We start from the raw sequence: 26,464 nt of genomic DNA on the forward strand, positions 1-26,464 counted from the left end.
CCGTTCCTGCTTGACGGACACTGGCGCATTTGTGGTTTGTGCACGCCTGCCCGTCGGCGCGATATTTTGTGCACTAATTTGAACTGTTTCACGTTGTTTCGCTGTTTTCATCCAAACTTCACCCTGTGTGAAGGGGCCGTAATTAAGGACAGCACACAGAGAGATTTTTTTTTCTTCAATTTATTCATTCATTTAAAAGAAAAGAAAAAAAAAAAACCCAGAAAAGCAGAAATAAAGCATCTCAATTACCAGAATGAAAAGGAGCAGAGAGAAGAACAAGTCTTATATTTTCTGCCCCTTTTTACAATACAATCTTTCAATATCCAGCGTCATTATTCGACATTATTTAACAGATTGTATTTCTTTAACTTGTCACATACCACTGACTTATTCATAATTATGACCATTATTTAATAGATTACATCTCTGACAGGTTACATTTTTAAACTTAAAACATTTTAAACATTATTAACAAATTACCTTTTTGACTTCATTACAGCCCACTGACTTATTTCATAGTTTCATACTTACTTAATACATCTAGTCTAATACGTTTTTTAAATAATTTAAGCGACCTTAATTCTTTAATTTCTTTGTTGAGGTTGTTCCATAATTTTACACCATTTACTGCAGTACTCCGTTCCTTTACTTTGGTTCTAAATCTTGGTTTTCTAAAGACTTCTATTCCTTTCAGTTTATAACTACTTACTCTTTTCTCAAACATATTTTGAATGTTTGTTGGTAAAGTATTCCTATTAACTTGGTACATTGTTTGTAATATTTTCAAATCGACCAAATCACGAAATTTAAGTACCCTGTACTTAATGAACAATGGATTAGATGGATCTCTAAAACCCCTGTTGCTAATCACCCTTAAAGCCCTTTTCTGCAGAATAAACAAAGGTTGTATATAAGTTGTATTTATATGTATATATGTGGATCCCCAGATTTCTACACAATAAGTTAAATATGGGAAAATCAATGAATTGTACAATGTTAATAAACCATAACTATTTAATGAATATTTTACTTTATGCAAAACAGCAATGGCTTTCGCTATTTTTCCTTTTATGTAATTTATGTGTGACTTCCATGTTAAGATCTTCATCAATCATGATTCCTAAAACTTTCATTTCTTTTACCCTTTGTATATCCATTCCATCTATTTGTAATGACACATTATTCTTTTTTTTGCTCTGTCATTAAACAATATGAAATTTGTCTTATTAATATTTAGTGACAGTCTGTTTATATCAAACCAATGTTTAACCTTTTCCAATTCTGTATTTATCACTTGTGCTACTTCCTGTATATCTGATCCAGAGTAAAACAGCATTGTATCATCAGCAAATAAAATGCTACCAAGCACATTAGATACATTCACAAAATCATTGATATACAAAATAAACAGTTTGGGTCCAAGTACCGATCCTTGTGGTACTCCATAAGTAATATTACACAATTCTGATTTGGTATTATTTATCTGAACAAACTGTTTTCTGTTTTCTAAGTAGCTTTTTACCCACTGATGTGCAATACCTCTTATTCCATATTGTTGTAACTTGTGAAGCAATCTTGAGTGGTCAATAACATCAAAAGCCTTTTTCAAGTCAATAAAAATACTTACAAAATAATCCTTATTTTCTATTGTTGTTGATATTTTCTCTATTAATTCCATAATTGCCATAGCTGTCGAATGTTTTGTTCTGAATCCATACTGAGCATTATTTAAAATATGATGTTTCTCAATGAATTTATCCAACCTTGTCACAAAAACTTTTTCCATAATTTTAGAAAACTGTGGAAGCAATGATATTGGCCTGTAATTAGAGAAATTATGTTTGTCTCCATTTTTATATAATGGGACTACCTTAGCAATTTCCATTTCATCTGGAAAAATCCCTGTTGACAGAGACAAATTGCAAATATTCTCTCCAATGGGGTTTGCTTTGCTCCCCTATCCGTGCATGAAGACTAGAAACATCCAGAATGGACTGTTAAACACAAGACACATGACGTCAACATTATACCCCCCCAAAAGAGTGAGGGCACACTGGTGGCAATCACTGCTGTGTAACTCAGCACGGGGTTCAGTGTGACTTTTCTAATACTGCTGCAGATAAAATAGGTTCACTGCACAATGAAATATTACTTTTAAAAATGATGACTGAGATTACATCTTAAAATATTACATGTGTTTATTAGCATCAGATCTAATGCTTTAGCACAGTAATCACTTATATTTACTTGCCAAAGTGTTTTATTGGTGCAAATAGGCTATATTTTTAGTGGCCATATTGAAAAACAGCCATTTTAAAACGTCATGTGTCTAATGACATTAAAAAAAAAAAGAATTTGTATTTATGCCAATAAGTATTTATGCCAAATTTGGTGCTTGTATTGTCAACTGAACATTTTCTACATGTATCTGCTGCATTAAATCATGTATATTGTGAAATGCCATGAGGATTTGGGTTGAGTGATACAGATCCAAAATCACAAGACAAAGTGCAGTTAAAAATGTAATAATATATCAGGGTTCAGTCTAATCTGGTTCAGTATCAGAGTAAAGAAGACAATTATTTATATGATGCATATTCAAAGTCCACATTACACATCTATGTCCACAATAATATCTAATCTACACATGAAAATATCAAATGTGAAATCACTCTGAATACAAATAAATATACAACACTTTAACATCAGACAGATATGAATCTACGGAAAATATACTAAAGAAGATTAATTATTGATTATTATTGGGATCATAGGGTCCAATTCTGTCATCTAAAATGCCTCCCAGTGTTTCAGTCTAGACATCATGTCTTTTCGTCTTGGGTGGGGTTCAAAATGTTCAATGGCTATTAATCGAAGTGTTGCTATACAGCCATGATTGGCAGATGCATAGTGGCGAGGTATAACATAATCTATATTGTGGTTTCTGATAGCTGCCTTGTGTTCAGTATTGTATATGTCTTTAGGTTTATTTGGTTTGGCCAGCCTGTATGCAGGTACTTGAGTTTGCAGACGACGCTGTGATCTTTGCGGAATTAGTGGCTACCCGAATTTCAGCACTTAATAAGCTGAGTGAGGGTTCAGGGTGATTGGATTTGAGATGAATATGAAGACTAACACATTCAATTAGTTTGAAGAGTCAGTCATTAGAAGTGTTTCTGTATGCAGCGAAAGTGATGAGCTTGTAGAGAGATTCATGTATTTTGGCAGTGACAGTCATTCATGTCTCCGCGCTGTTGGTGTTTGAGCTCAAAGAACGTCTGCAAAGACTCTATGGAGGCAGGAGGCCACTGAACAGAGGTGTTCGGTGTTTGGTGTGTATGTGTTTGCAGTGGTTGGCACAGTTCAGATAATCCAATAACAGATAATTATCGAAGCTAATGTTTTTGCTAGCGGATTAGCTTTTCAGATATGTTTTAAAACCATCATCGGACCAATTATCTTCCGATAAATTTTGTTCAGATAACTTTTAGTCTGATAACATTTTTTTTGCTGGTAAAGTGAGCAAAGTTTAACGATCAAAAACGTCAGGAAACCCTAAAATCAAACATTGTAGTCTGTCTGTTGTGTGTTTGTAGCAGACTGGCTGCCTGTTGCTTGCTGATGATGTCATCATCATGACGGCATCCATCCCACTTTGGATGGAGCAGCTCTCATTTCTAGAAATCTGGCCAATTTTCTTAAATCTTCCAAACTGTGACTATCCAGGGTTGGGACCAGGAAGCAGAGTTGTAGTCTTACACACCTCTCTGCAGCTTCTCTCCCCCTGCCATCCCCTCATTACCCCATCCCCGTAGAGACGGTGCCTGCTCCCAGACCACCAATAACCAGCAAAAATCTATTTAAGCATAAAAATTCAAAAAGAAAAAATAATATAGCACCTTCAACTGAACCACAGACTAAAACAGTTAAATGTGGTCTAATAAACATTAGGTCTCTCTCTTCTAAGTCCCTGTTGGTAAATGATATAATAATTGATCAACATATTGATTTATTCTGCCTAACAGAAACCTGGTTACAGCAGGATGAATATGTTAGTTTAAATGAGTCAACACCCCCGAGTCACACTAACTGTCAGAATGCTCGTAGCACGGGCCGGGGCGGAGGATTAGCAGCAATCTTCCATTCCAGCTTATTAATTAATCAAAAACCCAGACAGAGCTTTAATTCATTTGAAAGCTTGTCTCTTAGTCTTGTCCATCCAAATTGGAAGTCCCAAAAAACAGTTTTATTTGTTATTATCTATCGTCCACCTGGTCGTTACTGTGAGTTTCTCTGTGAATTTTCAGACCTTTTGTCTGACTTAGTGCTTAGCTCAGATAAGATAATTATAGTGGGCGATTTTAACATCCACACAGATGCTGAGAATGACAGCCTCAACACTGCATTTAATCTATTATTAGACTCTATTGGCTTTGCTCAAAAAGTAAATGAGTCCACCCACCACTTTAATCATATCTTAGATCTTGTTCTGACTTATGGTATGGAAATAGAAGACTTAACAGTATTCCCTGAAAACTCCCTTCTGTCTGATCATTTCTTAATAACATTTACATTTACTCTGATGGACTACCCAGCAGTGGGGAATAAGTTTCATTACACTAGAAGTCTTTCAGAAAGCGCTGTAACAAGGTTTAAGGAAATGATTCCTTCTTTATGTTCTCTAATGCCATATACCAACACAGTGCAGAGTAGCTACCTAAACTCTGTAAGGGAGATAGAGTATCTCGTCAATAGTTTTACATCCTCATTGAAGACAACTTTGGATGCTGTAGCTCCTCTGAAAAATTTAATCATTAGTGATCGATCTCTGCTCCCCTCCACAGCATGTCTTTTTCCTGGTTCTCTCCCTCAGCCCCAACCAGTCCCAGCAGAAGACTGCCCCTCCCTGAGCCTGGTTCTGCTGGAGGTTTCTTCCTGTTAAAAGGAGTTTTTCCTTCCCACTGTAGCCAAGTGCTTGCTCACAGGGGGTCGTTTTGACCGTTGGGGTTTTACATAATTATTGTATGGCCTTGCCTTACAATATAAAGCGCCTTGGGGCAACTGTTTGTTGTGATTTGGCGCTATATAAAAAAATTGATTGATTGAATTGATTGATTGATCATTAAGTGCAAAACACGATTGGGCAGTCGGCGCAGGGAGCATTGTGGGTAGTGTAGTTCGGGTTCTCTTTGGACTTTACAGTGAGTGAGTTCACTCGGCACATAAACAAAATGGTCTAATTTTAACATTATTTAATTTTATTTCTTTGTGGCTGTAATTTATTCGCCAAGAATCGATGGGGGAGAGGAGCTCTCACGGCGCACCTGTGTGTACAGAGGGACTTTTCTTCACGTTTAGACACTATTTTGGATTTTTTTTTTAAAAAAGGACGCTTTATGTAGATTATTTATTCAGACATATCCCACTGAAACTAACAGGTAAGAATTTATATTTACTACGTGTATTTTACTCTGCTAATCAATGCATTAATGGATGTATTTTGGTTGCTTAAGCCACAGGGTTCAAAGCGTGTGAAAAAAGCAGCAGCTTCTGTAACTTCTAATACTGTGTTTTACTGCTTTTGAAAGATGATGGCAGTGTTTGGGGTTTTATTTTTTAGTCATTCATTTTTCGTGTGTTCTTATGTGTTTATAATCCTTGAATTTACCCAGCAGCGAAAAGTGAAAATGAAACTGGTTTATCAGAAGCCGACAGTGTAATCTGATGTGGCCGCGTCCAAATCAATACTAAAAGTTATCGGTTATCTGTAATAAAGATCATTTTTCTTTTTAGCAGTTTATCGGTTTAGCGTCATAAAAGATAACTTTTCAGTTATCGGATTAATGGTTATCGAAGCTAACTTTTTGGTTAGCTGTGCCCACCACTGTGTGTTTGGTGATGTTGATACCTTTGCAGGAGCAAACATCGTTCTAGCTTCTATGATGCCCTGGGTGAACACTTACTTCAGAGTCCCCCCCCCCCATCAGTGACAGAATCAAATCAGATCAATTTTATTTATATAGCGCCAAATCACAACAGTTGCCCCAAGGCGCTTTATATTGCAAGGCAAAAGCCATACAATAATTACAGAAAAACCCCAACAGTCAAAACGACCCCCTATGAGCAAGCACTTGGCGACAGTGGGAAGGAAAAACTCCCTTTTAACAGGAAGAAACCTCCAGCAGAACCAGGCTCAGGGAGGGGCAGTCTTCTGCTGGGACTGGTTGGGGCTGAGGGAGAGAACCAGGAAAAAGACATGCTGTGGAAGACAGCAGATTTTGACAGCAGACAGCAGATTTTGTTGTCACAGAAGGTGACAACAAAACATGGTTGTTACAAGGTTTCTTTGGAGGGTCTTTGGATATCGCTGGAATGACTGTGTCAAATGAGTACTTTGGGAGACAAAGATAAGGGAATATCAGCTATGACAATTTAGCCATTTTGGATAAATTGCTGTTCCTTAGTGTGGAAGACCACAGCAACTGGAGAAGGAACAAGGGATGTCCATGTTTCACCTGCCTGCAGCAGACGGTTCTGTGGTGTGGTTGATTTTCAAGGTCAAAATCCTCTTAGAAGTGAGTTTTCATAAGCTAAATTAGATGTGATTAAATGTCAGGAGTATGTATTTAGTTTATGCACTTGAATTAAAGTTTTTTGTGCTGTTAGGTTTTTTTTTTTCAACTTTTTCAGTTTCTGAATTCTTTATCAGATCGTTTTCAGAGAACATTGATTATCTCTGCTATGCACAATTTGTTGTTGCTTTTTGGCACTTGGTTTCCGACTGATAACTGGAAGACAAACGGGCATAAAATTGGAACCTCCATCCAATTTTGGTGGTGTAGGTCAACCCATAAGAGAAAAATGAGTGACTGAGGCACTTCTGATTAAGATACAGTGGTTTGCAAAAGCATTCAGCCCCTTCATATTTCACGCATTTTAATTTGTTTATGGCATTTAAAATACAAAAAGTAAATCAGGCTTCTCAATATAAAAATGTCTAAAATTATCTTCCTTAGACTCAAACTGAAAGTAAATCTTTACAACTTGATATAAATTAATTTAAAATATAAAAGCCAAGATGATGGGTTGCATAAGTAATCAACCCTTTTGGTATAATACCTGTAAATAATAAGTTTAATTGCCAGTTTTCTTCAGACAAGTCAGGGGATGGATACATGAACATTTCCAAGTAAATGAATATATCTTGAAATTTATTTACATCAGTTATGAAGAAATACAAACAGTATGACACTATGGTAAATCTGTGTGGAGAAGACATTTCTCAAAAACTGAGTGACTGTGCAGAAGGAGAAGCGTGAGGAAAGCCACCAAGACACCCAGACAACCCAGAAGAAGTTGCAGGTTTCTGTGGCTGTGATTGGAGAAATTGTACATACCAATGTAAAATATATATTAAATGGGGTTTTCGATGTTAAATTTGAATGGCCACAAAATCATCAATGATCAGATCCAGATCAAACTTTGTCAGAGGATAATGGATACCATCCTACATAATGCTCTCAAATATAAAAGAGATTTGAATTTTTTTTTCACAGAGTTATGTATTTCTGAAAATTTGTTCAGTGTTAAAGATAGGGATTTTTTCCCGGCTTTTCCTGACTATGTCCTTTGACCTATGACCTTGAACATTGAATCAGTTCTTGCCTATCAGGATATGAATCTTCAGTAAAAATTTCATAACAATATATGAAAAATTATGGGCTCCAGGCTGTTCACAAATAAACAGACAAACAAGCAAACAAAAAACATAATCTCCAACTACATTGACGGAGGTAAGAAAAAAGCTGTCAGAGAAGTGGTCTGACAAAGTCATGGTAGGAAATATTTTTTCTGATTATAAATATCACAGTGGTACATATAAATACTGGGGTACTGCCTGATCCTTGATTATCTTCTTTCTCCCCTGCAGGTCTGGTCACAGACTACAGGGTGAGGACCATTATTATCTGGATAGCTTCTATGATTTATAAAGCGTAATCTGACCTGGACACCTTCACATTGAATGGACAGAACTGGTTTTTCTCTCTCCTTCACCCCTGTTTTCCTTCTTGCTGCAGCACTGGCAGATTCCACTGGGAAGAAGGTTCCGTTCACTGAAGATGTGGTTTGTTTTTCGTATGTATGGAATCAAAGGCCTGCAGGATCACATACGCAAGGTCAGCAGCCTGCTGAATGACGCATCCTAGAATCGACTGACTCCACTCACTGCACGTGCACCCGCAGATATTCACACAGTCGTTTACTGAATTACATGAATTCATAAAATCATCTGTGTTACTCCTGATGAACACGTCTACACCTCTGCACAGACCACCTATCCTTCTCGTCTCCACACATCCTGTCACTCATACTTCTGTCATTTCATCATGTAAACATCTCCTGACCCATCCTGCTTTATTATATTTTTAAGAGCCTTTTCCACGGGCTGGTTTGCCCCACTCTCCTCTGTCCTCTGTCAGTCAGATGAGTCTGTTTTACGTCTTCTTGTTACAGTTGCAGTGTTTATCCCTGCAGCTATCTTGACTTTTACAGCAGATCTATTTTCTATGTTACATTAAACAGGATTATTAGAGGCCTGACTGACTGAGTCATGGTTTTTGTCTATTAAAAAAAAGGAAAACTTTCCCAGCAGAGAGAGAGGAAGAGGAAAAAAAAAGAGAGATTGATTTTTCCATAATTGATGGTTGGGGTGAGTTCAAAAGAGCTCGGTCCACATCCTGAGAGGTGGCTCATGATGCTGATACTGGACCCAAGTGAAAAAACTGATTTGTGCAAAGAGCTGAAAGTGTGGCAACATGCAACAATCCATCACTGCCATCTAGTGAAAAGGGAAGAAACTACAACATTTCCTTGTATACAGTGTGTATATAAGTCCAGCAAATCAAATCCAGATCTGAATCTGGATAGTTGGCATTGTTGCAGGGGTCTACTTTGCAAAATCTGGTTTTATTCCACCCTTTCCTGTCACATATGGTTGTGGTACTCTGTTAAAACTTTCACAGTTCTGTGCCTTTGCATGTAGAAATATCTCTGCTGTTGACAAAATTTAGACTTGAAACATTTATCTGAAATGCATAAATTCAAAAAGGGGAAAACGTCGGCTTCTCAGAGCAAAATGTAGAATTTAAAAATGTTTTTGTCTCTATTATGTCACTGTGACTTGACTGTGTTTGATTTTCAAGAGACCTTTGGACAGACAGCACACATAATTTGAAGACGTCACCTTTGACTGGAGGAAATTTTATTGTTTTCACCAGTTTCTGCTGTTTTTATGACAATCAACTGATTATTAAACTAATAATTAAATCAATTGAGAAGAAAATAACCATTTATTACTGCCCTAATCATCTTCTACCCTTGTAACTCCCTTGCAGCCACTCTGTCTTTACGGGGGTCGAGACCCCCAGGTTGACCACCCCTATTCTATCTGAATGTCATTAGAACACATGTACATTAATGTTCCTTCATCATGTGTCTGTTTACAGCAAGTGGCTCTCGCTAAACAGTTTGAGAGTCTGGTCCGAGCTGACAACAGGTTTGAGATCTGTGCCGAGGTCATCCTGGGGCTGGTCTGTTTCAGGCTCAAGGTAACACCCCAAAACATTACAAGACACATTACTGGTCTGTAAATCTATCACTGTACAATGGAAATGTCCAGAAAATAACCAGCTCCGGGCGAGACAACAAGTGAAGATTTGCAGCAGTTTGGATCCAGTTTAGTAAAGTAAACTGATACCACACTATAATCATTAAGTTCATTTAAATGCAGTTTAATTAAACTATTATATAAAAGTCATCATAGTATTAAAGCCAGCATCGCATAGCACAACCCACCAGGACGTGACACATCAGGTCATAACCTGGACGTGTCTGTTCATGTTGGAAAAATTGCAGATAACTTGAAAAAAACAGAAATCACCACAACAGATCACATCTGTAAACTGTGGAGGAAAAAAAAAATATTTGTAGATGGATGGACTCAGGACTTTACACAGGAGTGGTGTCTGAGCTGAAAAAAACATCTTCCAAGCTACAAGAACTTCATAATACAAAAGCATACATGGATTTCTTCTGTTTCAGGTGAGCCAAAGTGAGATGGCACGATAACTCTTGGGCTTTGAACATGCAAGGTTTCCTCTTACAAATCAGCTTCAGTTTTTCTCTGGTTGTCCCATGTGAAGGCATTCCAACGATGACTATATTGTTCACAAGTAACATTCTGATGAGGAGCCGACATTTGGGAGCGTCAGCTATATTCACCACTCTACTGAACCACATGGGGGGGGGGGTAAATGGGGAGCCATTAGTCAGTGGAAGCTGGCATGGGTGAGCTCCATGCTGGACCTAAAACTTCCACAGAATGACACGGACCTCAAGTCCTACTCTAAGCTCCAAGTGGTGCCCCCTGGATTCTAACCAAAAGGATAGGGCGACTGCGGGTACCTGGTGCTCTGGGCGAGCCTTTTTCTCTGTTAGCAACCCGCCTAGGAGAAGGAAAACTCCAATTTAAAAACCACAGGTGGGAGGGACTCATCAGCCTTGCTTGGCTACCCACCTAGGAGAAGGATACTCTGATACAAAACCTATGGACAGGAGGCGGCCCTCATCCTTGGTCAGCATCCCACCAAAGAGAAGGATACTCTGACATAAAACCTATATATACGCATCAGTGCCTACGCTCCATCTCTCCAGGCAAACCTCACAATAACGGAAGCCTTTTACAGTGAACTCAGGTCTCTGCTGCAGCAGATCAACAAGTCTGACAAGATTGTCATCATGTGTGATTTCAATACAAGGGTCAGCAAGGACCACATCATCTGGCCAGGCTTGTTGGCAACTGCAATGACAGTGGACATTTGCTCCTAGAACTGTGTGCAGTGCCATTACCAACACTTTCTTCCAAAGAAGGCATGCTTCAATATGACATGGAGACATCCTCGCTCCAAACATTGGCACTTAATGACCTACATCTAGCCATACAGCCAGTCAGCCAAGTCATCTTACAGACAGGCATGCAGCACTCTTCAGAGAAAGCTGCACAACATTCAAAACAAGTGGTGGGAGGCACTGGCTGACAGAGTACAGCTCTATGCTGACACAAAAAGGATGAAAGAATTCTAGGAAGCTCTTTAAAAGGTATATGGACCCTCCTACCAAACACAAGCTGCCCTCTGTTCATCAGACAGATCAACACTCCTCACATAAAAGAAAGACATTCTCTCATGATGGTCTGAACACTTCAGCAGCCTGTTCGGGGACAAACGCACTGCGCAGGAGTTCTCGATCGACAACATCCTGCAGCAGGAAGTGAAAACAGAACTGGATGACCTACCTGACTTAGCAGAAGTCAAGGCCGGAGTCAGGGATCGACCAGAATCGACCACTCTGAGTGTGTAAAGTTGGCTCAAGACAAGAGTACAATGGAGAACTTTAATTTAGAATGCCACAGGCCAGTTTGAAGCAGAAAGGAAGCTGGCAGCTAACGCCAAACGCCAGAGGAGAAAGCAGGCCACCTCACAGCCCCCAATGCCAGACCAAGCCTTCGTCTGCCTGCGCTTCTCCACTGAACCACATTGGGTCCTGGATGACAACCAACCGGCACTCAATTGATCCATCTCCTACTTCACAGCCAGGTGACGTGGGCATCTCCTTAGCATTCTCCAGATACTGGGGCCCTCAACACTGAGGCACCCACGCACTGGATCATGCACAGAGAAACACACATGCAAAACATTCCCTCACAATGCAAGTGACACCCCTCTCATCAAGTCTCCCTAAGTAATGGTCCATTTAACACAAACTCATTCCACTGGTACCCAAGGATCTTTGGAAGAGACCTAGTACTAAAGGCATCTAGTTGTTGCCATATGTTACTGGTTAGTGTCCAAATATCTTAACCATACAGTAAGGCAGGAAGCAACAGGACACTGAAGACTTGGACCTTCATTCTTCTGCAAAGGAAACAGCATTGCCAAAGACGTCTGTCTAGTGACCTCATGATTCTTTAAGGTCTACCCAGGTGTCTCTCAATCTGAACAGCCAAGAACCCACAGACATGAGCGACATTGCTGAGATAAATGAATGTCTCTATAAGTTTGATACTTTCACCACATACAATACATATACCATTCTGATGGACGAGTCCAGGGAGGATCAAGGATGTTTATAGCCATTCAAGAACATGAAAAAGTGTGAAATGATGTACTATGGTCTAGTTACTGAGTGGCAAGTAAATAATCCTTGCAAGCACTTTCCCATCACAGGGTATAGCAGCAGTGTAGTTTTTGCAGTTCTGGCAATCTGTGTTTCCTGCCCGGGAAAGGGGGAATAAAATGTAATATGGCTGAAATCTAAGAGCCAACCCATATGAATGGCTGACGGCTTAAATGTTGCCAAATTTTACATTCTCTTGTCTTTGTTCACTCCTTTTCCCAGGGCTCCAATGAACTGAACGAGGCACTGCTGGATAAGATCAACACAAGCAAAGAGATTCATCTGGTGCCTTGCAAACTTTCAGGCCGCTTCGTCCTACGTTTCGCCATCTGTGCGCGCAGTACCGACTCCCATCACATCCAAAAAGCGTGGCGCCACATCACACATCTGGCTTTTGAGCTTCTGCAAGATTCCCAGTTTAGTGACCAAAATCCAGAGAGTTGCCTGAAAGACCACCTACAAAAAGAGACAACTGCGCAGCTGTAGGGATAGTAAATATCCGATGCCTGCTTGAGGATCAAATTTCAGGCAAAGATTGTTGTTTGTTGTTTCAGATATGAAATGTTATAAAGGAATGAAAAAAAAAAATTCCACGATCCACTCTGTGGATGAAAATTCTGCAGTCTACACTTACATTTTGTATCTATAATCTGACTATTGTGCAGCTTTTACGCAGTGTGCAGATTGTGAGTGCAGCTTTGGAGTTGTGTTTGTGGTGTTAGTGTTGGTCACTTTGTGAGAATCTGCAGTGATTGTCTTACATTTTGTCAGTAAATGTCGTGGACACAGACCTACACAAATTTTGCACACACACTCACACACGTAAAAAATTTCATTCATACATTTTGAAATTGTGAAAAAGATTAATGTATTTATTACTTTGAGTTTGATGTGATTACTTCTGAAATGCTTTCTTCAGTAATTTTTTTTTTAACTGTACTAGTGCAGTGCCTGTAGGAAGTTTGTATTCCTATACAAAATTGGGAACCTAAGTAGATTTTACATGGATGGTCTTATGTGGCTGTGTTTGAAGGTGGGATGTACAAAGAGGTGCACTTAAGCTTACATAGTTTTAACAAAGTGTACATTTGTTAAGACATGGTTGACATTGAGATACAAGTAGACCTGCAGATAGTTATTTTAAGAAAAAGATTGACATTCATCCAACATGGTCAGACATATATACACACATAGAGATATAGGAAGGAATAAACACAGTTAGTGTTCATGAAATACAAACATATGGATGTAAATACAGTAGTCATTGATAATGTGAGTCTGGGGCATTTAGGTTTGTTGTGAATTGTGTGGATTGATGGATAAACATTGTGCTTTCATATATTTTGGCTTTTAGCAAGGATACTGTAGGGAGTTGAACCCCATTCCACTAATGTGAAAGTACCACTACCGGTGCCTTTTGCTTTTTGGGCCACTGGGGAAAAGCGACAACAGTAATGCAACAACATGGTTTTTAAAAGTGTTTTCAAGGCTTAATCTGGTTTGAATTCTTTTTTGAAGTGAAGTAAAAGGTATGTATGGTGGATTATTTTCATAAGTATGAATTTGTTTAGGTGACCTTCAGACAGTCCGGCAACGGCATTTGCTTTGAAATGTAGGCTGCATTTTACTGGACTTCAACATGGATGTGTATGTGTTGGCATGTTGTTGCAAAATCAGCGAACTTTAAGAGTGGTGTTACTTGGAATGGCCACCCTCTGTGCTGGCTAAAGCATACTTCTCACATTCGTATACAGTTGTATTTCTGCAATACTTCACTTCCATTTGGCATGCCTGGCAAATCGCTTTGCTTTTGTCAAGCTCATCTTTGTCATTGCCGTTTATGAACCCGAAATGGTGGCAGATAATAGTTTTAAACATTTCGGGTGTTTTCCTGCTAGTGGCAAAATAGAATGGCATTACCGTGTCAGGTTTGTTGTATGTCCATTCTGTATATTCTGAAGTGGCTGCAGCAAGGCAGAAGGCTTCTGAGCTTAAGATTGAAGCTTCAAGAGGCTAAATGAAAGTTTGTGATGAACTTAGTCAATGTTCAAAAGTGTTTACTGTAGCTTAAAGTCAGTAGGTGGTGGAAAAGTAGGACAGAGACGCCACGGAGGGCGCTATCTTGGAAGTCCTAATGTTACAATATTAATCAAAATAAAGGTTTCGAAAATGAATCCCCAAAATTTTCATAATAAAGGCTGCACATTATTGTGCCATGTGCAATCCATATCCGAAAGCTGAGGCCGATCTGACAAACAGAGAGATATGCGAGCCACATACACACACACAGAGACACATCTTGCTTTATAGATAGATAGGTTTCACACTTTCATGTAGTGCCGCCTGCTCAGTGAGACGTCATTCTTCAAAAACGACAATCAGTTACCGCTGAAATTCAGAGAGGAAAAAGAAAATTACATTTTTGGATCAACTAATTCATTGAAAACACTCCACAGCTTCATATTCACAGCAGTAAAGAGAACAACTACCACCATCAATTTTGTGCCTTTTTTTGAACTACTGAGTGATAAAGTGAACATTTAAATAGTTCACAAAAGTTTCCTAAATCAATTAAAGATAATTTCTTTTCTAATTCCAGTTACACATTACAGAACCACTGTTTTACCATTTCCTTGGAATCTTTCATGAGATATGCTTGTGTGTAAGATTATGTCATGTGATTTATGGCTGCTCTTCATGATGAATAAATGTGATGCAACAACAACCCCCAGACTGCTGTTTCACCTCCAGATTCTCAGCAGAACTTCAGATCTTCTCGTGGTTTGTAGATTGCCATCTGCAAATATGTACTGAGGTCTTCAAATGTATACAAAAACATGTAAATGTGTATCCAGAATTTGTGACCAGCCTAAGGCACACTTGTGCAATAATCATGCTGTCTAATCAGCATCTTCGTATGCCACACCTGTAAGGTGGGATGGATTATTATCTGGGCAAAGGACAAGTGCTAAATAACATAGATTTATACAGATTTCTGAACATTATTTTAGAGAAATAGGTCTTTTGTGTATATAGAAAGTGTTTTACACACATGCATTGACAGATAGACACACAAGTCTCCACACACATTTGCAAACATTATTGCACCGTTAACAGCCCCATAGACATCTGTTTGTGTCAAAGTAGGTGTTTCTGACTGAATCCCTCACTAAACTAATGGAGGATTAATAAAGACCACTGTAGGTGACATCGACTTTAAAAATAAAATATAACAGTTTAAGTGCTGGACCTAAACGTGCGCATACAATGGCCGAGGCTGAGGGGATGCCCATGTTTCATGTGGCTCCAGCAGATTGTTGTTGGACTGCCTGGGTGTTTGCAGTCCAGGACCCAAGCAAGTCCTCGAGTGTGATGGATACGAAGATGAGCAGCGTCAGAACATGCTCCTGGACCTGACCACATTGGAGACTTGCACTTGGATTGGACCTGTCTTCTTGTAACATAGCCCTTCTGTTTCATCAATCTGGGCAGCCCTTCAGACACATTTTAGCTCATTGTTAAAAATGTACTCTGATTGTAATTCTGTTACTGTAGAATAGCCGGAATACCTAGAGGGAACCCACGCCAAGATGGGGAACACATGCAAGCTTCACACACAGAGAGGACCAGATGGGAAGTGATCTGCTGTGAGGCAACAGTGCTAACCACTAATCCACTGTCCCACCCAAAATATACAGATTTTCAGTGCTTTTTAAAGAAAAATGTTCTTTGTGACAGAACATCAGCATCTACGTTTTGGCCGTGTGGTGTGTTTCTCTGTGCATGATTCAGCAGATAGGATTGAGAATGCCAAAGGGGTGCCCACATTTCATCTCACTGCAGCATATAGATTGTTATTTTAGAGATGCAGCGATGGACCAGTTGTCTGCCTGGGTGGATGCCATCCAGGAACCAAGGTTCTGCAGTGTCATGAATGTGGTAAAGTGTGGTACCAACCCATGCTCCCAGACTTGACATGATGTGAACTAACTCTAAATGTTAAGCTTCACCCTGAATGAAAGCCTCTTTGCTGTTATGTCATCTCTGTTACTGACTGCTTTGAGCGATCGGGTCACTCCCCAGATACTTTTAAGACTATTAAGCCAATTGTAATTAAGCATTTACCTCATCTCTTTTACTGAGTAGATGATATCAGGGAAGGCAAAGCACTCGAGTGGAACCACAAGAATAAATTACTCTCGTAGGAACACATCTGGAGATTTTGACCACAACTCAAATTAAAACTTGTGTTGTACTGAGACTGACGCTGAGTGTCAACTCTGGAGCACCGAAGCAGAAATGTCAGAGCTTCATAAAGTCACAACTGTTTCTGGGACAATGCAGTTGCTCAAGTTTTCCCCAAGAGGATGCCATTAAATATGTTGTCTTTACAGTCATGACTGGGTGACTGTTATGCACATGCTGACACTGATGGTGACGCAACCAGCTATATCCAATGACCACTGCAGAGTTAATAATTATATCGCTTGTCAAAGAAGCTGTTGTCCATACAGAACTTCTTTACATATTTAAGTTGTCTGGACACTGCTGCTGGTTGTACATTACATAATGTCACTGCACAAGAGCAGTTATCTTATTAATAGTTGCACTTGGGGTGTGGCTTGACTTTTGGACCCTTGTGTGAAATGCTGTCTGTTGAAAACTGACAATTTCTTGCACAAATGTAAAAGCATTTATGCACAAATATTACAGGATTTAAGCTTGTTGGCCTTTTTAATAACGTATTTGGGCCCAGGGAGAACGTTGGTTAAACACCCACCTGAAATTAAATTGAATGAAATACATTTAATGAATGAAATGAAAGGACAAAAAAAAAAAAAAAAAAATGGACACAATCAGGTTAACGATTTGTGATATATTTACCTCCGCCAATGAAGTTCAATTCAATCAATCAATCAATTTATTAATTTATATAGCACCAAATCACGACAAAGTCGCCCCAAGGTGCTTCACACAATTCACAACACAAATTAATATAAAATCAAAATTAAAAGCAAGAAAAGCACAATAAAAAGATAAAACACAGTAAAATAAAAAGAAATTACAAAGCAAACACAAACAGATTAAATTAATGATAAGACAGTCTAAAAAAGTGGGTCTTCAGTCTTGATTTAAAAGTCTCTACCGTATCAGACTGCCGAATAACAGCAGGTAGATCGTTCCAAAGAGTCAGACCACAGTAGGAGAAGGCTCTATACCCCACAGACTTCTTGTTCATCCTCGGAACACACAGAAGCCCTTCGCCCTGCGAACGCAAGGGCCTCACGGGTATGTAGGGCTTAACCAAGTCTGCCAAGTAGGAAGGAGACACTCCATGAACAATTTTATAAACCAACAATAAAACTTTGGCTGGACAAATTTTTTTTGCCCCTGTTTGGTTGTTTATTTGTCTGTCTGTTTGTCAACAGCCTGAAGCCCACATTTTTCATATATAGTTATGAAATTTTTTTTACTGAAGATTCACATCCTGATAGACAAGAACTGATTCAATTTTCAAGGTCATAGGTCAAAGGTCAAAGTCAGAAAAAATCATTATCTTTAACATATAAAGAATTTTCAAAAATTCATAACTATCAAAAAAAGTGACAAAGTGACTGACAATTTTTGATCCGGATCGGATTCAGATTACAAATTTTGTGGCCATTTAAATAAACATTGCAAACTCCTTTCAATGTATATTTTACATTATATCTTAATCAAAAGTGCCCCAATCACTCTCATTGTTCTGTTATGGATTTACCTACACCACCAAAATTGGATGGAGGTTCCATTTTATGCCTGTTTGTCTGTCTTCTAGTTATCCGTCGCAAACCAAGTGCCAAAAAGTAAATTTTGCATAGCAAAGATAACCAGTGTTCTGTGAAAATTATCTGATAAAGAATTAAGAAACTGAAAAAGCTGAAAAAACACCATCACCACAAAAAAACTTTGATTCAAGTGCATGAACTAAATATATACACTCCTGACATTTGATCACATCTAATTTAGCTTATGAAAAGCCACTTCTAACAAGACTTTGACTTTGAAACTTTTCTCCAAGGTAAAATTTTGTGGAATTGCACACTGGTGACGGCGGAGGTTTACGCTTTACGGGTGCTTTACACATTTGTGCTACGTTTTTGTTGTAAAGGTGAACCCAAAATGCAGCTAGTAAGTCAACAAGGAGTGTCTCAAAAACCCAGGTGATTTATTGGCAATGCCAAGCACAAACAGTCCAACCAGTACATGAAGTGGAAAAAAGCCCACAAAAGTAATTCCAAATATGGTGCTGGCAAAAAGCAGGGAGACTGCTGAAAAAACAAACTAACATAAAACCGGAACAAATCGTGATGACAACAGCTAATACACAAAGACCATAACAATACTCACAGCGAGCGCAGGGAGAAGACAAAATGAATTGGCAAAGACTAACGAACAGGTGAGAGCTTAAATACTAAATGACTAATGATAACAGGTGCCAAAATAAGAACAGGAACCAAAGACACACGTGGAAATAAACCAGAAGGTGACTAAAAACTAATTGGACATTAGCCGGTGATAAACAAGTCAACAGACACCGGAAATAAATAATCAGAATCCAACATATAACTCAGACGTGAGCAAAGAACAACAGTGTAAAAACTACAGTAACATGAATACTAAGAACGAAATAAGGCGGTGATCAGAACACAATCGACAATCAGAACGAAACAATGACCAAAACCTAAATCCAGAACTAAAGCAGAAAAGCAATGTGGAACTCAGGGAAATAAAAGTGCGCACATGGGGGACAAACCAAAATAACCCAACCGACAAATGAAGACGCAAATGAAAAGACACAGAGACACAGACCGGGGACTGAACACAAGGACAGAGACCAATAACCGACACAGGCAGGGGACTACAACACATACACACACACACGCACGCACGCACGCACACACACACACAAGACACAGAAACAACACACACGACAAGCAAGGGAGGGCACACCCAGACATACACACAGGAGGCATGGAGATGACACGAATGATAGGCAAGGGATCAAATCAAATCAATTTTATTTATATAGCGCCAAATCACAACAAACAGTTGCCCCAAGGCGCTTTATATTGTAAGGCAAAGCCATACAATAATTACGGAAAAACCCCAATGGTCAAAATGACCCCCTGTGAGTAAGCACTTGGCAACAGTGGGAAGGAAAAACTCCCTTTTAACAGGAAGAAACCTCCAGCAGAACCAGCCTCAGGGAGGGGCAGTCTTCTGCTAGGACTGGTTGGGGCTGAGGGAGAGAACCAGGAAAAAGACATGCTGTGGAGGGGAGCAGAGATCAATCACTAATAATGAATGAATGAATAATCAGGTCCCATCTTATCTTAGGGACCTCGTAGTACCATATCACCCCAATAGAGCGCTTCGCTCTCAGACTGCAGGCTTACTTGTAGTTCCTAGGGTTTGTAAGAGTAGAATGGGAGGCAGAGCCTTCAGCTTTCAGGCTCCTCTCCTGTGGAACCAGCTCCCAATTCAGATCAGGGAGACAGACACCCTCTCTACTTTTAAGATTAGGCTTAAAACTTTCCTTTTTGCTAAAGCTTATAGTTAGGGCTGGATCAGGTGACCCTGAACCATCCCTTAGTTATGCTGCTATAGACGTAGACTGCTGGGGGGTTCCCATGATGCACTGTTTCTTTCTCTTTTTGCTCTGTATGCACCACTCTGCATTTAATCATTAGTGATCGATCTCTGCTCCCTTCCACAGCATGTCTTTTTCCTGGTTCTCTCCCTCAGCCCCAACCAGTCCCAGCAGAAGACTGCCCCTCCCTGAGCCTGGTTCTGCTGGAGGTTTCTTCCTCTTAAAAGGGAGTTTTTCCTTCCCACTGTAGCCAAGTGCTTGCTCACAGGGGGTCGTTTTGACCGTTGGGGTTTTACATAATTATTGTATGGCCTTGCTTTACAATATAAAGCGCCTTGGGGCAACTGTTTGTTGTGATTTGGCGCTATATAAAAAAATTGATTGATTGATTGATTAAATTCAGAGTGGTGCATACAGAGCAAAAAGAGAAAGAAACACTCAGTGCATCATGGGAACCCCCCAGCAGTCTAAGTCTATAGCAGCATAACTACGGGATGGTTCAGGGTCACCTGATCCAGCCCTAACTATAAGCTTTAGCAAAAAGGAACGTTTTAAGCCTAATCTTAAAAGTAGAGAGGGTGTCTGTCTCCCTGATCTGAATTGGGAGCTGGTTCCACAGGAGAGGAGCCTGAAAGCTGAAGGCTCTGCCTCCCATTCTACTCTTACAAACCCTAGGAACTACAAGTAAGCCTGCAGTCTGAGAGCGAAGCGCTCTATTGGGGTAATATGGTACTACGAGGTCCCTAAGATAAGATGGGACCTGATTATTCAAAACCTTATAAGTAAGAAGAAGAATTTTAAATTCTATTCTAGAATTAACAGGAAGCCAATGAAGAGAGAGCAATATGGGTGAGATATGCTCTCTCCTTCTAGTCCCTGTCAGCACTCTAGCTGCAGCATTTTGAATTAACTGAAGGCTTTTCAGGGAACTTTTCGGACAACCTGATAATAATGAATTACAATAGTCCAGCCTAGAGGAAATAAATGCATGAATTAGTTTTTCAGCATCACTCTGAGACAAGACCTTTCTAATTTTAGAGATATTGCGCAAATGCAAAAAAGCAGTCCTACATACTCAACAAAAATATAAACGCAACACTTTTGGTTTTGCTCCCATTTTGTATGAGATGAACTCAAAGATCTAAAATTTTTTCCACATACACAATATCACCATTTCCCTCAAATATTGTTCACAAACCAGTCGAAATCTGTGATAGTGAGCACTTCTCCTTTGCTGAGATAATCCATCCCACCTCACAGGTGTGCCATACCAAGATGCTGATTAGACACCATGATTAGTGCACAGGTGTGCCTTAGACTGTCCACAATAAAAGGCCACTCTGAAAGGTGCAGTTTTATCACACAGCACAATGCCACAGATGTTGCAAGATTTGAGGGAGCGTGCAATTGGCATGCTGACAGCAGGAATGTCAACCAGAGCTGTTGCTCGTGTATTGAATGTTCATTTCTCTACCATAAGTGGTCTCCAAAGGCATTTCAGAGAATTTGGCAGTACATCCAACCAGCCTCACAACCGCAGACCACGTGTAACCACACCAGCCCAGGACCTCCACATCCAGCATGTTCACCTCCAAGATCGTCTGAGACCAGCCACTCGGACAGCTGCTGGAACAATCGGTTTGCATAACCAAAGAATTTCTGCACAAACTGTCAGAAACCGTCTCAGGGAAGCTCATCTGCATGCTCGTCGTCCTCATCGGGGTCTCGACCTGACTCCAGTTCGTCGTTGTAACCGACTTGAGTGGACAAATGCTCACATTCGCTGGCATTTGGCACGTTGGAGAGGTGTTCTCTTCATGGATGATGCGAAGGAGATGTGTTGCACTGCATGAGGCAAATGGTGGTCACACCAGATACTGACTGGTATCCCCCCCCAATAAAACAAAACTGCACCTTTCAGAGTGGCCTTTTATTGTGGGCAGTCTAAGGCACACCTGTGCACTAATCATGGTGTCTAATCAGCATCTTGATATGGCACACCTGTGAGGTGGGATGGATTATCTCAGCAAAGGAGAAGTGCTCACTATTACAGATTTCGACTGGTTTGTGAACAATATTTGAGGGAAATGGTGATATTGTGTATGTGGAAAAAATTTTAGATCTTTGAGTTCATCTCATACAAAATGGGAGCAAAACCAAAAGTGTTGCATTTATATTTTTGTTGAGTATATTTGTTTAATATGCGCATTGAATGACATATCCTGATCAAAAATGACTCCAGGATTTCTCACAGTATTACTAGAGGTCAGGGTAATGCCATCCAGAGTAAGGATCTGGTTAGACACCATGTTTCTAAGATTTGTGGGGCCAAGTACAATAACTTCAGTTTTATCTGAGTTTAAAAGCAGGAAATTAGAGGTCATCCATGTCTTTATGTCTGTAAGACAATCCTGCAGTTTAGGTAATTGGTGTGTGTCCTCTGGCTTCATGGATAGATAAAGCTGGGTATCATCTGCGTAACAATGAAAATTTAAGCAATGCTGTCTAATAATACTGCCTAAGGGAAACATGTATAAAGTGAATAAAACTGGTCCTAGCACAGAACCTTGCGGAACTCCATAATTAACCTTAGTCTGTGAAGAAGATTCCCCATTTACATGAACAAATTGTAATCTATTAGATAAATATGATTCAAACCACTGCAGCATAGTGCCTTTAATACTTATGGCATGCTCTAATCTCTGTAATAACATTTTATGGTCAACAGTATCAAAAGCAGCACTAAGGTCTAACAGAACAAGCACAGAGATGAGTCCACTGTCTGAGGCCATAAGAAGATCATTTGTAACCTTCACTAATGCTGTTTCTGTACTATGATGAATTCTAAAACCTGACTGAAACTCTTCAAATAGACCATTCCTCTGCAGATGATCAGTTAGCTGTTTTACAACTACCCTTTCAAGAATTTTTGAGAGAAAAGGAAGGTTGAAGATTGGCCTATAATTAGCTAAGATAGCTGGGTCAAGTGATGGCTTTTTAAGTAATGGTTTAATTACTGCCACCTTAAAAGCCTGTGGTACATAGCCAACTAATAAAGATAGATCACACACACACACACACACACACACACACACACACACACACACACACAGAAAACCAAAGGGGTGTGGCAACAGACCAGAACACAAAACCAGAAACGTTCAGGACTAAACGCAGACCATAATTAAAAGGCACACACCGGACAGACGGACACACACACCACAATTTGATTGAACTTGACATTCCGATGTACATAATATTGGCCATGTTCGTGCATCGGGCTGCCCCTTCTTCAGGCAGAATTTTGTGTGGAGTCCTGGGCCTCTGATGGGAGAACAGCATTATAATAAAAACAATAATAATAATAATAAAAAAAAAAATCCAAGCACTGCTTCTGGATATATTGCAAAACTGACATTTTCATAACAGAATCAAATCAAATCAATTTTATTTATATAGCGCCAAATCACAACAACAGTTGCCCCAAGGCGCTCAAGAAAGAAATCAGAATAAAAAGAAAACATCACAATTTGGACAACAAAAGGGTCCACTTCAGAATGCATAACTTAGTTAAGGTCCAAACCCTCCTCGTGTCTCCTGGCTCAGCCCCAACCTAATGAGTCATGACATTTATTTCAAAACAGTTTTGGGAAAAAAGCTCCAGTAACATGTCTCATATTAAGCAATTTCAAAATTTCTTGGCACGCCTTCTTTTGGAGAATCCATCTCAAAGTCAAATTGCAGTGGTATTCCGTGTTTGCAGCCAGCATCATACAGTTACTATGGGGGGCCGCTCTATAATAAAAGACAAGTTAATTTTTAAACAACTCATAGAATATTCAGTTATAATATTTACTCATTCAGTTGTGTGATAGTACATGATTGGCTGCACACCTGAATTAGCTAATCAGGTTGCGGCAGAACAGGCAAAGATGGAAAATATGTAGGTTAAGTGCTACGTAAGGGTCAGGTTGAGAATCACTGCCCTATAGAAACAGTTATTATTGTTACTGTTGTTGTTATTAACCCGTTTATGCCCAGATTTTTTTTTATAAGTGGAAAAAGTTGTATTAGTACCGCTGAGATTTTTTATTGTGAGTAGAAAATGACAGTGATACACTTCGGCAACAATTGTTGCCAGTGGGGCAAAATGGGTTAATCATGAACTGTGATGTTCTTTGGTTGCACTAGTGTATATGTCATAACAGTTAAAAAAAAAAAAAAAGCAACTTATACTCCAGAAAATGCAGTACGTGGCTCTCATAGTCAGGTGCTCACATACATTTGGCCATATAGTTTATATTTGAAGTAATAAGCAGAAATGCTGACATAAATACCTAAAATTCACGTTTGTTGACCAGATGAAAGTCACGGATTTTTGGTATTGGGGAGTATGTAATAAATAAATAAATAAATAAATAAATAAATAAACACCCAATCAGTACTTTAACCCTGCTGTCACACATCCTGCAAACAACAACCACAACAAACATGTGAGAAACTGCACTGGACAACACAGCTGTTTCAAGTTCAGTGTATCTAAAATGTTCATGCAACAAGGACAAAACCTTCCCGATAGAAGCACACCAGATGCCGATGTGTGCACATAAGGTTTAAAGTGTCACCTGACACTCGGCGCAGTACGTGATGTCAGCTCCGCTGTATGCTCTGCAGCTTATCTGTCGTTTAGAGATGAGTTGAACACGTGCCACAGACACTTTCTCACTTGGGAGGAATCAGATGGGAAAACATTGCAATCTAGCAGCCATCAGCATGTAATTGAATCTGAAGTCACAACTACACAAGAGACCTCAGAGATCACGTTACACGGACAGTATTTAATGCCTTCTGTTGAACTGTGCACCTACTGCTGTTAGGATGAATACTTTGAATTCTATTAGGATAAGTGTTTCCTTTTTGATAATTCAATAACAACCCAATGAGCGTTTATTCACAGCTAGAAGTGATAACGGGTTGTATTACAACACGTCTGGCTTTGGCAGTTTTTCTGTAAAGTTGGCCCATCAGCCTACTGCATGCCTGGACTGACGATATGGTTCTGCACCACATAATGATGCTGAGCCTACGGTGGTATACCTAATCTTGAAGTGTACAGTGTGTATGTGTGTGTGGATGTGGGAAGACTTGAGTCAGTTCTAGTGGTGATCTTTCACATCCTTGCAGTTGTAGTCAGGTCTACAAGTACTATGAATTGCGCAAAGTAAGTCCCTTCGGCTTCTCCTTTGTTTTCACTCTGGGTCTCCACAACCAATCTGAGGTGGCTCTGCATGTTGAACTGGCACAAGGTATATGGCGGATATCCTTCCTGACACAACTCCACATTATATGGAGTAATGTGGCAGGGGTGGGGTTTGAACCAAGAACCTTTCAGACTGAAACCAAGTGCCCTAAGCACTTGGCCACCACCCCTGCCAGTTACTATGAATTACATAATGGTCTGTAATTTTGCATCTGTACACCACCATAATGGAGCTGAAATCAAAGAATCAAGATGTGACTTGTCTCCTTCCTTCAAAAGAAAAAATGCAGTCTTAGCTACAGTTTGCCAGAAGCCACACGGGAGAGTTAAGATGAGATCTGTTCAGGTTTCTTTCATTGAAATCCTTCTCTGTGCCATCCCACCATGACGCTGTTAGTCTTACCTGGTTCTGATTGTAATACTGTCCCTTACAAAGCCAGTACAAAGCCAAACTATTTCTCAATTTAAATTTATTCAAAGTCACAGTAAAAAACAGGCCTGGGTTCTGAAGAACTTCCCTCTCGCAGTAGATCCATCCGTTTAGAACCTTGAACAAAGGACTAAAACAGTTTTTATAAAACACAGCATGGGCGTGACAAAGATGGACCTTATTTCGCAAAATCCTTCCCTTATTGGTCCACGTCCAGCCCCTACCCATAAACCCCGTGATAACGGGACATAATATAATTAGGGCCCGAGTAGGCAACGTCCTACGAGGACCCTATTGTAATTGCGCTGTTTATTATTATTATTATTATTATTATTATTATTCTCACTCTTGAAATCGAAATTTCGGCCTCTTCCCATGCTGAAAAACTCACCAAACTTTCCAAAATCGTCCGGCCAGATCCGAAATTTGATATTTTGTGGGTCTTGCACATGGTTGCAGAAAAATCGCGAAATAGCGCCCCCTAGAAATTTTCAAAAACCCCTCCTCATTGGGCTTTTTTCGTTGTAGCCTCACGAAATTCGGTACACATATTTACCATGCCAGGACGCACGAAAAAGTCTCTTACTGTCATGGTGAAATATCGACAGGAAGTTGGCCATTTTGATTTTAATTTTCGATTTTGAGCTAATTTTTGCCATTTTTGGCCATTTCCACTACTTACATTTCAACAAACTCGTCCTAGGGATTTCATCCGATCTACTTCAAATTTGGTCAAAATCATCACAACACAATGGTGATCAAAAGTTATCAAAAGATTCTAATTAAGTCAAAAGGCGTGGCTGCTAGGGGTCGTCAAACTTTGGCGAGCTTTTCGGAGCACGCCATTTCACTTCGAACGGCTGTCACGCCCACATACTTCATCGTAGATCCTTCAAACTTGCTGGAC

The 26,464-nt window shown here is 39.7% G+C and overlaps 1 protein-coding gene across 1 annotated transcript in view; it reads left to right on the forward strand.

Annotated features, from left to right (window-relative positions):
• The window catches only part of ddc (dopa decarboxylase), a 92,453-nt gene extending 77,707 nt beyond the window's left edge, over positions 1-14,746 (forward strand). Inside the window, exons 12-15 of the mRNA XM_034175275.1 lie at positions 7,931-7,950; positions 8,079-8,177; positions 9,507-9,608; positions 12,457-14,746. Of these exons, the coding sequence (XP_034031166.1) occupies positions 7,931-7,950; positions 8,079-8,177; positions 9,507-9,608; positions 12,457-12,720 (485 nt within the window). The 3' untranslated portion in view covers positions 12,721-14,746. The remainder of the gene's footprint in view (positions 1-7,930; positions 7,951-8,078; positions 8,178-9,506; positions 9,609-12,456) is intronic.
• The last annotated feature ends 11,718 nt before the right edge of the window (positions 14,747-26,464 follow it).

Source organism: Thalassophryne amazonica, chromosome 7, assembly GCF_902500255.1.
Source record: "Thalassophryne amazonica chromosome 7, fThaAma1.1, whole genome shotgun sequence".
In the NCBI taxonomy this organism is placed as follows: Eukaryota; Metazoa; Chordata; class Actinopteri; order Batrachoidiformes; family Batrachoididae; genus Thalassophryne; species Thalassophryne amazonica.